This window comes from Aedes aegypti, chromosome 2 (genome assembly GCF_002204515.2).
Source record: "Aedes aegypti strain LVP_AGWG chromosome 2, AaegL5.0 Primary Assembly, whole genome shotgun sequence".
NCBI lineage: Eukaryota > Metazoa > Arthropoda > Insecta > Diptera > Culicidae > Aedes > Aedes aegypti.
Window position 1 is genome coordinate 243,018,525 of NC_035108.1, and position 12,264 is coordinate 243,030,788.

The following is a 12,264-nucleotide window of genomic DNA, read 5'->3' on the forward strand; positions in this document are numbered from 1 at the left end:
TTGTTTATCAAAGTGATGAGCGCATCTGAAATCTAAATCAAAACACGGCGACACTGCAAACAAAAAATAAACAAGGCGTACATGGCGGGCTTAATTGAAACCAGAATGTAAACACGGCGCAAAAGTAATAGGCGACACTGAAAATAATATCGATAACAGGCTCATAACATTGGGCGATAGTGGCATTCTCAAGTGCGTTTTAGGCGAAACCTTTATAGATTTTTTTGAGTACGAAATAGCTAGGGGAATTGTAGGAGATGTGTGTGGTATTGATGAGGATTTTAAAACTAGATTTATGAAATGTGTATTAAAGTGAAAAGGTCAGAGTTTGTGTATACCTTCTCCAATTGGGGTTTAAAATTGCACATGAGAATTTCATTGGTTATTTTCTTATTGTTGTTGGTTTATCGCGAATTCCTCTAAAGTAAGACGAGCAAGTGCCAACAATTCTTAGCGTGTCAATGGCGTTAGAAACGAACTCGCGAAGGGGGCATGGTGCTTTGTTCATTTTTTCCCCACCACGTTTATGCACGAGAGTCGCTTGCACTCTAATGAACATTGGAGGCCAGCATCAATAGAATCGAGGTAAAGTCTACGCGAAAGCTCTGACGGGGGCCCAGAGACAGAGATAGGATATCCATTTCATCGCAAATCCTTGGCACTGATTTCACTGTTGCCAAAGAGGCAGGGGATTCCCGAGCAGGAACGAATAACTCGCACTTATCTGTGCATACCTGATTTTGGTATCATTGGCATTGAATTGGCACAATTGTGTTTAAATAGAAAGCTATTGGGAAATGCTTCAAATATGGAAATACTATTGAACGATTTCATTTGTATTAGATAATTCATCTGATATTATTCAGGTATTACAATACCTGATCCAATTATCAGTTCGGTGATTAAATGCATTTACATGAGATATTAATTGGAGTATTTGAACTTTTATGCAGAGCTCTTTCATACCGTATTCAGGTGGTATGTATCGAAAAGTTTGGCGTTCAGCAAAAATTTTCTTCTGCTCGGGTTGTGTGGCGTAAAGCTCGCTTGAAATGAAACCAGTCAGCACCAGTCCACGCCAGGTAAATGACTGATAGAAAAACGGCCGGCCAGAAGGACCAAGTGCTGAACAATGGCATCTCGTCAAGCGAAAGTGGATCATAGCGTCATTTGTTTTTTTTTTTTGCTTGGCTTCCATTCTGTCCGTAGATGCTGGTCAGAACATTCATTTATCTGCGCCTAAAGAGGTTTAACGTATCGTCCCAACTTGGTATTACAATGAATCTGCAATGATGACCGCGCCGTCAGTTGTTGGATTTTTTTTCCTGTGTACCCCGGCATTAACGAGATTAATGCAGAACCAAAACTAGAATAATGTTTTGCGAATCATTTTGTTTGAATCATAAGTGAATATTGGAATATGAGGTCTTACTTAGCGTACCTCCTACTCTCCTGTGAAACGGAGGTTAAAAAAATCGGATTAGTGATTAAGATTTGACTGTCATCTGGAAAGGTCAGAAGGATGGGCAGAGTTTGTATTTGATTTTAAAAATCTTAGAAACGACTGCATTTATTCATTCTACACAAAACTTCTCTTCTAAAAATTATGGATAATATTAATAACTATCTCCCTCCTTTGATGGAACAATTATTCGCTTTTAATGCGAATGATATTCCATGTTTGAATGCTAAACCAAGATGTATCTTCGAGCTAGTGTAGGTACCACATTATTCTAAAACAAAAAGGATGTTATGTCGGGAAATGATGCTGAATTCGGCAAACCAAGCAAGAACGCAGCATGAAACGAAACCGAGAAAAAAAACTAATATAATTTTCTTGGAAAATGATGACTTTTCCCGATGCATCCCGCAGCCGGCAGCACTTTGTGAGGGAGGTGGAATAACCCCAATGGAATTCGGAACTCGTTGTCGACTTTGCCGCTGGCATTCTGTTATTATTCCAGAATACAATTCTAAAACTATTTCCTTGTTCAATTTTCTTTCGCAATTTTCCACCCTGCAACTGTCGTCGCTACTAGCCGGAGCTGAGGACATCTAACATGCATTCAATATTTTGGGGAGGGGGTTCTATTTGCATGGCACAAACGATCGTTCGCCAAGTTTGCATTTCCTTACTGATGTCTCGGTTTTAACCTGTCGTCTGAAATACTTTCTTTGCTGCCCTCTCTTTAGCCGGTAAACGCATCAAGTATTTGAGGCATGCTACTGGGCAAGAGGAATTTTAGAACGTTCAGGAACACTCTGTTTGGAGAAATTTCAAGGCGTGAAGCACTTTTGTTTTACGACTAAAACGGATTTGGGTGTTAGATTTTTAAATAATAAACTGCTTTAAGGGGTTGTTCATCAATTTCATAGAATATGTAAATACAGTGAAACCTCCATGAGTCGATGGTCCATGACTCGATATCGACTCATGGAACCATACTAAAACCAAAATTTCATGGTTACTATAATGGTCCCCTCAAACTGCTTTCCAAGTAACTTATGTTCCATAACTCGATATTTCCATGAGCCAATGGTCCCTTCAGATATCGACTCATGAAGGTTTGACTGTACTAAAAATAAACTGTATGACGCGTAGAAAATTTCAAATCCCCCTTTAATTTAAGTTTTTTTTTGCTTATCAATAGAAGCAAAATGAGTTATCTGTGCGGTGGTGAATATGACATGCAGAAATATACTAGAAAATTATTAACATTTATATGAGAAGACAAAATTTATTCTTTGAGCGCCATTTTCTGCAATGCCTACTCTTTCCATATGGGACAGTTATGCGTTTATGGACAGATTTGCTTTACGAGAAAAATAATTTCAACGCAGTAAGCCATGGTATACAAATTACGTAACGCTAAAATCATTTTTGACACACGGCTAACGGCTTTAGCGCCACCTTCAGAATGAACGACCGTCTGTTCATAACCCGGTATGAGAACTCCTGGTCAGGGCAGGCCAAACAATTCAGTAGGAACTTCTTATCCACAACTATGACTCAAATAACGCGACGTAAATTAACCAAACCAAAATTCAAAAAACAAGTAATAATAATAACGGAGGGAATTTTTAAAATTATGTTGAACTATTTAAACTCTCTACAATACTGAGCGATAGTCTTACAATGAATTAGAGCTCGAAAAAAATTAGAGATTGAATTTGACTGGGATGTTTGAGATTTAAACTACGTTTATTTGGCTTTCTCAGTCATGGGAAAAAATCAAAACGGTATGTTTTGCTTTGCCCGACGTCGGGCAAAGCAAAACATACCGTTTTGATTTTTTCCCATGACTGAGAAAGCCAAATAAACGTAGTTTAAATTAGAGATTGAAAAAATAAACGAATACGGTCTGATAGAGTGGATTTACCAAACTCGAAGTAATTATTGAATTTTATTAAAAAATCTACGGACCAAAAAAATATTGCTTCTAAATAATAAATTTAATGAGCTTTACAATTTGTATTTCAATTCATTTCGGTTTTTCAAATTATTTGGATTCTAAATCAAATAAAAACTGGCTACGGACCGTGTGACGTCACATTCGAGCATGTGAAATTGATCCATGAGATGTTCTCTTCAAGTCGAGCACGCGACACTGAAGAAGTATGTTAGTCGCAGACGAAATAGGCGTATCTGTCAAGATAATCAACATATTAGAGTTTGAAGGTATTTGCTCGCCTTACCAGTGATTTTAGTATTTTATTTTTTGCAAAAGTGAAGTGTTAAAATTTAATTAGTAGTTTGTTTTCTCTCAAATTTACGAAGTTTTATAGAGAATACTGAATTTTACAAAATGGTGAGTCGACAACCAGGAAGGAGCGTCCAACATAGCTCTGGTCCTCGCAGGCCCTCACCTCACGCTTCCACGGGTCTAACGATGACAAAAACTGCCAACTAAGGGTTGCGTACTTAACTGGTAGTGGTAGTCTCTCTGACATCAGCTAGAGTGAGGGGTGCGCCCCGAGCGCCTGTTCACCAGGTGGTGAAACAGCGTCTATCCAGCGGTTGGGTTTGAAATGTTGTATCACGTCAAATAAACCTAAAGTGGCAGCCCCATCAACGTTATGTAGGTAGCGTGACCCCGGTAAGGTAGCATACTGAATTTCTCACCTGCCGCGAACAATGGAGAAAGAAGAAATAACGAACGATATTTTCCGCAACCGACCTGAGATCTGGAGAACGTCAATTCCGGGCGGTTGATCCCATTGCCAACACTACGTTTAAATAAAACATCTACCACAGCGGTGGCGATAAGGCAGAACATGGAGTCGGTTTCATAGTGATTGGGAAGCAGATAATACGAGTTGTGAAGTGGGAACCGATTAGGGAGCGAATCTTTGTACTGAGGATACGGGGCAAATTCTTCAACTACAGTCGTTGATCTATGCACCGACGAACGACAAACCTGATCACGTTAAGGACGCGTTCTATGGAGGCATATAAAGAGTGCTAAAAACACGACGTGAAAATCGTCATCGGAGATGAGAACGCGCAGGTCGGAAGAGAGGACTTATCCGTCCGATCATCGATAAGGAGAGCCTTCTTTCCGTTACGAATGACAACGGCCTACGACTAGTGACCTTCGCAGCTGCCAAGGGGATGGCCATCAGCAGCACCTACTTTGCAAGCAACGATATTCGGAAGCACACCTGGAGGCATCCAAATGGTGGTATTTGCAACCAGATAGACCATATTCTGGTGGATGGCCAAAATTTCTCAGATGTCATCGATGTTAGGAGTTTCAGGAGTCCTAACATTGATTGACCCGGATCACTTCCTCGTTGTCAGTCAAATCCGAGCGCGGTTGTCAACTGTAGCGAATTCAAGACCACAGCGAACAATGCGATTCAATATCCAGCGCTTCTCATCAGACGTTGTTACAGCTGAATACCACCAAAAGCTGGACAAGTGGATAATTGAGGTCAATATGAGCGAAAACCTCAACAATTTATGAAATGCAATCCATGGAGTGATGAGTGAAACAGCGCGAGAAGTGATAGATACTGCTCGAAGACGCCCCATAAGCGAATGGTTCGCCAAGGCGTGCCAGAGGGTGACGGATGAGAAGAACGTGGCCAAACGTCGGATGTTAGTGTCTGGTACCAGGCTGAACAAAGCTGAACAAAGAGCGGTACAAGGAACCAAGATTAGCCGAAAAGCGAATCTATCGCAGGAAGAAAAAAGAGTATGATGAGAATGTGATAGTCGAGGCGCAAAACTGTATGGAAAAGAACGATATGCGACGATTCTATGAAACTGTCAATGACATGCGGAGGAAGTCAGCGCCATCTCCCGTCATGTGCAAAGACCGTGAACGTAATTTGCTGATAGATAAAACTGCCAGTTGGATAGATCCCTTCGAAACGTTACTGAATGGAGGGAACGATACAGCATCGGAGAACAGAATAAACATCGACAACGATGGTCTAGCTAGATGAAGTTAAGAAGGCGATTAAGGAGCTAAAGAATAACAAGGCTGCGGGGAAGGATAAGCTCCCGACCGAACTTCTCCAGCACGGTAGTGAGCAGCTGCATAGAATACGGAAGAAGAACTGCCTGCTAACTGGATAGAAGGCTGTATTTTCCCTCTCTTCAAAAAACGGCATAGATTGGAGTGCGCCAATTACCGAGGAATAACGTTCCTCAATTCGGCATACAAAATAATGTCACGTATTCTGTTCAACAGATTGGGACCGCATGAAGAGTCCTTCTTCGGCGAATACCAAGCTGGTATTCGAGAGTGCCGATCGACGTCGGATCAAATGTTTACCCTGCGACAGATCCTCGATAAATTTCGGGTGTGCAACTTGCAGACTCACCATCTGTTCATTGATTTCAAGGCGGCGTACGATTCAGTGAAAAGAAACGAGTTGTGGTAAATAATGATGGAACGTGGTTTTCTGGCGAAGCTGATTAGACTGATTCGCGCAACGTTGGAAGGATCGAAATCAAGCATACGGGTTGCGGATGGGATTTCACCATCCTTCGTAGCCTCAGACGGATTGAAGCAGTGCAATGCAATTTCATATCTATTGTTCAACATAGCGTTAGAAAGAGCAGTAGGGAGAGCTTGCGTGCATAGGAATGACACTATTATTACACGTTCGTATGTGCTCCTTGGTTTTGCTGACGATGTCGACATAATCGGAATTGATCGCCGAGCCGTGGTAGAGGCATACGTGTCTTTTAAAAAGGGAGACAACGCGAATTGGGCTCATTTTTAATACCACAAAGACAAAGCAAATGGTCACTGGTAGACACCGGTGGGATGTTGGTAGTGAAGTAGTTGAAGAATTAGTGTACCTTGGAACTCTAGTGACTTGCAATAATGATGTTACCCGCGAGGTAAAAAGGCGTATTGCAGCTGCGAGTCGGGCTTTTTACGGACTTTGTAACCAGCTAAAGTCCCGCAGCTTACAGACGAAGACCAAACTCGCGTTGTACAAGACTCTAATTTTTCCGGTAGCTCTGGGAGCTTCTAGGGTCTTTGAACGTAAAATGCTGCGAACATTAGTCGATGGTAAATTGGACAATGGCATCGGGTGACGTCGCATGAATCACGAGTTATACCAAGACTATAAAGAAATGGGTATTGTTAAGCGTATAAAACAAGGCTGGCTGCGGTGGACTGGGCATGTAGCTCGCATGTCGGAGGAACGTAAATCTAAACTAATATTCAGCAGAGAACTAGGGAGAGGCCGTTGTCTCCGTGGAAGACCGCGCAACAGATGGATTTTTGCAGTTGAGGAGGATTTTAGGTCGCTTAACGTTCAGGGCGACTGGAAGCGATTGGTCCAGGACCGGGTCCAGTGGAGAAGGCTTCTCCATTCGGCATAGTTTCAACGCCATAGCAAGGAATTGCTGCCCTTCAAGTATCAAGTAGGGGAAGGGGTGGTAAAATGAAAACCTTAATGAAATCATCTAGTTTCTGATATAAAAACGAGGAATTTGTGTAGTTCTTTCGCACAACATCAAGAATAGGGATGTAATCTATAACAGCGACATGGATTCAGACTAAAATAGCTTAATTTTCACATATTTTCATCGCTTTCAAAAAAGCGATGGAAATGTTCATTTTACCTGCACTACGTGGGTAAAATGAACAGCGGTTGGTGGTAAAATGAACACCACGCAAAAAACGTGAGCAAAACAAATATTTCTGAAAATTTTCATTGCCCCACCAAAAATACATCCATTAATGAATGCAACCCATTCAAAAAGAATTCTAAAGATATTAGATTTGACATCATATCATAACGATATTCATCTCACTGAAAAACCTCAAGTCTTCCGAGCTAAAAGTTACGTCAGTTATAATTTTCAAACGATGTTTTCTAAAATCTTAGTTTTCGTTGATATTTTCAATTTAATTGACCTACGTATCAACCCGAACACTCAGATTTATGCTCCAAATCGTCCGTGCGTGATATAAAATCATCTAAATTTGTTTTTTTCTCGATAAAAGGCATGATGTTCATCTTACCACCCCTGTTCATTTTACCATCACTTCCCCTAAGTACTGAATTTACTTGGGAAATTGCCTTCCTTTAGACGAGTGCAGTTGTCCATGGGTTTTTTTTATTTTAAAATAATTTAAAAGTCAAACGACTTGTAAAATTTTGGCCTTATTCTGTTTGAAGCCCATGATTTACGCAAGTAACGACATTTCAATATTTTCGGTAAATTTATCGCACATTGTTTACATGGGTGATCAATATTGCCACATATCACAGTTGAATCAAAAAATCACCAAATACATTTTTTATACATGCTCAAAAAATCCAAAAAACAAAATACAATCACGAGCGATGGGTGCCAGTACTTGTTTTAAAAATATAAAACATGCAACGATTGCATTTTCAAATTAATTTTTTTAGAAATAATGTTCCATGTTCGCCAGATTACGGTATCTTCATCTATTAGTACACTGTATCTTTAGATGTGGTATTTCGGCATATCTTTCTTAAATGGTGGAATTTCTCCCAGGCACCCCTACACAGATTTTGAAAATCTGTCATAATGTATCATGTTCATCCAGCAAAAATTGAAGGCAATTCATGTCTACTCATTCAATGATCAGATTCGCTTGTTACATACGACACATTTTGTACTCCTCTGGGGAAATTGATGTATGTCATTTTCATTCCGTTCCAAAAACACTCCTGGCAGGACACGAAATCACGTATAATATCGATTTTGGGGTAAATTGGCAACGACCAATACACGTTGCGCAGGAAACCTGCCCCATGATTGTCACATCGCAAAATACCGCACGTACCTACATATATTTCAATGTTCCCCCTATACCACACTTGAGGCAGGAAGAAATCATTTTCCTTCTGCCGCCCTATATTCACTCGCCTTCGTCGTCGTCGTTCTCATTATTGTCTTCTTTCTTTCCTTTCCAGATAACGAACTCTATTCCGGAACGGTGGCTGACTTCAGCGGTCTTGACCCAATTATCTACCGGGAACCATTGCAGACCGAGCAGTACGACAGTTTGAGCCTCAACGGTAATAAAATGTCACTAATTTATGGTTATGTACCAGTAAAGTTCCCCATCCACCCAACTTCCCTCCATTTCTCCACGCGATCCTGACATCCTGCTCCTTCCAGCTAGTGGCGTTTGGTTTTTATTCGTAAATTTCCGCTATCTTCAGTGTGCTGAATCATGATTTGCCATAATTTGACTGACGTGAGGAAAAACTAACCGCAAGCTCAGTCGAATACCGGCACACGGTTCCACTGAAGCGACGTGAAATCACCGCTAGGTGCTGCGATGATTGATGATAACACTCGAAGTAATTGCCAACGAGATCTAATTACAAGTTGTGCTTCGGAAAGAAGTGGAAAATGTCGCTTATATGAGAACAAGGGAGAACATTATTTACAATCTTGTAATTCTCTTCAAATTTAAGATGAATTAAGTTTTTTTTACGAATTTTCGTTGTTTGGCGGAGAGCCCTGTGTCGCGAATAAGATCACTTGGGCAAATTAAGGGCATATGAGACGAGGCGCAAAAAAAATCAAAAAGTAACGCGGCTTTCATATGAATCCCCGAAAATATGCCACCGATCGATAGAACTGTAACATCCCCCGAACAATATAGTTAACAGGTCGAGGCGACAAATTTTTGCCTGTTTAGTGTTAGTAGTGACCAACGCTACAACATCTAGCCGTTCAAGACCAATACGTTAGGCAACGGTTTGTCGTTTCGATTATGTTGTTCATATATGGCCCTTTGTTAGTTTTCAACTTCTATTCATTGCTCTCATCCCTCACTTGCGATTCTATCCATCATTTTCTTTCATTAATTTCCTTGCTCCCTTCCACCTTGAGTAGTATCGCGTTCACCGAAAAAAAACCAATAAAAGCGCATTATGATAAAGTCATGCGGTGATTGAACTTTGGAAAATAGAAATTAATAAAAAAAAAATGTTAGTTGTGCCACCTAATGGCTGGATTCCTACTAGTTATTCCCACTTACCTGCTAGCTCATCAGAATATCGAATAATCTTACAAGCGCCACCTAGCGGATGGATTCACAATCAGGTGTACTTCTGACATTAAGCCCTTGATCAACTGAACAACTTTGCGGAGGACAACAACCTTCTAACTCGTCTGGTTCTTGAGATATCCGTTGAATGGATTACATGGGCAATATTGGTACCCCAAGACAATCCGGAACTACCGGGACCATATTGCTTTGGACCATAAACTAGAAGAGCTTTTCAGTAAATTCTAAAAATTAATAAAATCCATAAAGAAACAAAAAAGCTTTGCACATTTCAGTGTGTTTTTCAGCATGTGAAATCTGTGTTGGTGGATGAAAGTTAACATCCGTTTCTCGAGTCAACAACGGTAGGAATGACAGAACGGGTTCCTATTATTCGAAAAAAAATTGTTGCAAACTTCTTGTCAACTTCTGGAATAAAGTTACACGTCAAATTGTCGGTGATTTATAACCATTTGACTGCCGTTATATGCATAATTGTCCCATGTCACTTTTTGTATTTTTTTTTTGTTTTTGTAGTCGAAAAATCTATTTAATCTATATTATTGGAAGACAATTTCAGAGAATGTACGTTGTTCGAAGACTCTATGGAAAGCATACCAAGTCAATTTGCCCAACTGTTGAATTTCTACGCATATCTGTCCCTCTAAGTAATTCTCAGCACCAATTTCAAATAGAGTGCTAAATTTATTGTTTTTATAAGACAGTGTTGAATCGTTATATCATCTTCTTACTTTAATTTTACATCCCATGTTGAACATTGCCTGTTGGTTAAGATAGGCAAAATTTTACATAAATTCAAATGCTTGTTATTTTTTGGTACCGTAAAATGGGGTGAAGTTGATCACTTTCTAGCGATTCTGTTCTGTAACTCCTAGTAGAATGCATGTATTATTATCCAAATATTTTTAAAACATGTACTGGTTGGATATCTATCAAATTATACAAACGAAATTTCGACGAAATGTTCACTTAATAACAAAATCATTTATTTTAAATCAAAAAGTGAAGGTTTTGATTCCGGGGTGAAGTTGATCAATTATTGCGATAAGTTTCCTGAAATAAAGAGATATGCTATTCACTAAATTTGGGGTCACTGAATCTGGATCAATCCTCAAAAAGCTTAAAACTTAATGATATATCGGTCAATTTTTAATTTGAATGTTGGAAATTACAGAACACACCACATTAAACGCCTAAAGGTATGCAATTTTCCTTGAAATTAGCAACTCGCGCACAAAAAAGTCATTTTTTACTCAGAAAATGATTGTTTATCCACAATGCAAATTCAAAACTGGATTTACAGAATATATCTACAATGTAAGAAACAGTTTATTTAAATGTAGTATTTATATAGCCTTGTCAATAGTCGATTCTTTGAAGAAGAACCCTTCAACAGTTCATCAAACATTCCATAAAAAATCTCTTTTCCCATGGTATAATTATCTTGAATGTCAAACCGAACTTAGTAACATCAAGGGCAGTCATCAGGTCATACGACGTCACAAAAACTGTGCTAATTGAAACCGAATCATAGATCTCTTGACAGTTTATACATGTGGGTACGTGAATGATCAACTTCTCCCCACTGACCAACTACACCCCGAATTACGGTACCGTTTTGATTCATATTACGAACAGCATCTTATTCCGGACACTCTGCTTTGTATGGGAAACATTTCACACGAAATGTTTCAATTTTTGCCATTCAAAAGTTCACACTTTCGAAGCTCGTTTTAATGATTTTTTTAACAGATATCTTTGAAAATTTATAATACTCAACTGCCTTAGACGCTCCTTTAGTGGTTTGTCGATTTCAAATAATGATTTGACTTTTCTTTTTATGATTTTCATGAGCTGTCCGGAATTCGAATCAAAGTGTCCGGAATATGAGGCAAAAGTAAGGAAGCGTCCGGAATAAGAATCATGGAAAGTCCACACATTTCCATTTATTTAAAATTATTCATGTAGCGGAATCAAAATATTTGCCCACCTTTCAAAAGTTAAGTGTTTTGAAGGCACGATATAACCGAGGAATCATACAGATTGATTAATTTTTATGCTTCCTGATGGGTTGTAGTTAATTGAGACCTTAAGTGTCCGTAATATGAATCAAAACGGTATAAGTTATCCAATTGGATGAAATTGGATGTACCGTTTTGATTCATATTACGGACACTTAAGGCCTCTTTGAAGTATGAGCCACCTAAAAGCATATAATTTGAATCATTCTTTACGATACCTCAGCGTTATCATGCTATCAGGACACTTACCTTTCGAATGGTGGGTGAAGATTTGAATTCCACAACTTCAATAAATTTGAATAAATCGAAATGTGTGCCCTCTTCATGATTCTTATTCCGGACACCACCTTACTTTTGCTTCTCATTCCGGACGCTTTCGATTCGAATTCCGGACAGCTCTTGAAATGCAAAGTTGGAAAAGTTAAATCGTTAAATAAGTACTACCAGCTATTAGAAAACCTGATTGCTATGGAAATCTTATTAAAACGAATTTCCAAATTGGGAGCTTTTGAAGGCAAATTTGAAATATTTCAATTGAAATCTTTCCCATACAAAGGTGAGTATCCGTAATTTGAAGCTGTCCGGAATTTGAATCAGAACGGTATCCGGAAGCATTCGCCTGCAAATTTGATCTAGTTTAAGTAGCTTGCTTGACCATGCATATTTTCCACTGGACATATTAGATGTTCCGGATTTTCCGAGTTTATGTCTAA

General features: G+C 39.3%; 1 protein-coding gene across 5 annotated transcripts in view; it reads left to right on the top strand.

Moving 5' to 3' along the window:
* Positions 1-12,264, top strand: part of LOC5575438 (semaphorin-1A) — a 612,610-nt gene that overhangs the window by 521,230 nt on the left and 79,116 nt on the right. For all 5 annotated transcript variants that reach the window (XM_021844666.1, XM_021844665.1, XM_021844669.1 and 2 more), the window contains exon 6: positions 8,422-8,526. In XM_021844666.1, coding sequence (XP_021700358.1) covers positions 8,422-8,526 — 105 coding nt within the window. The remainder of the gene's footprint in view (positions 1-8,421; positions 8,527-12,264) is intronic.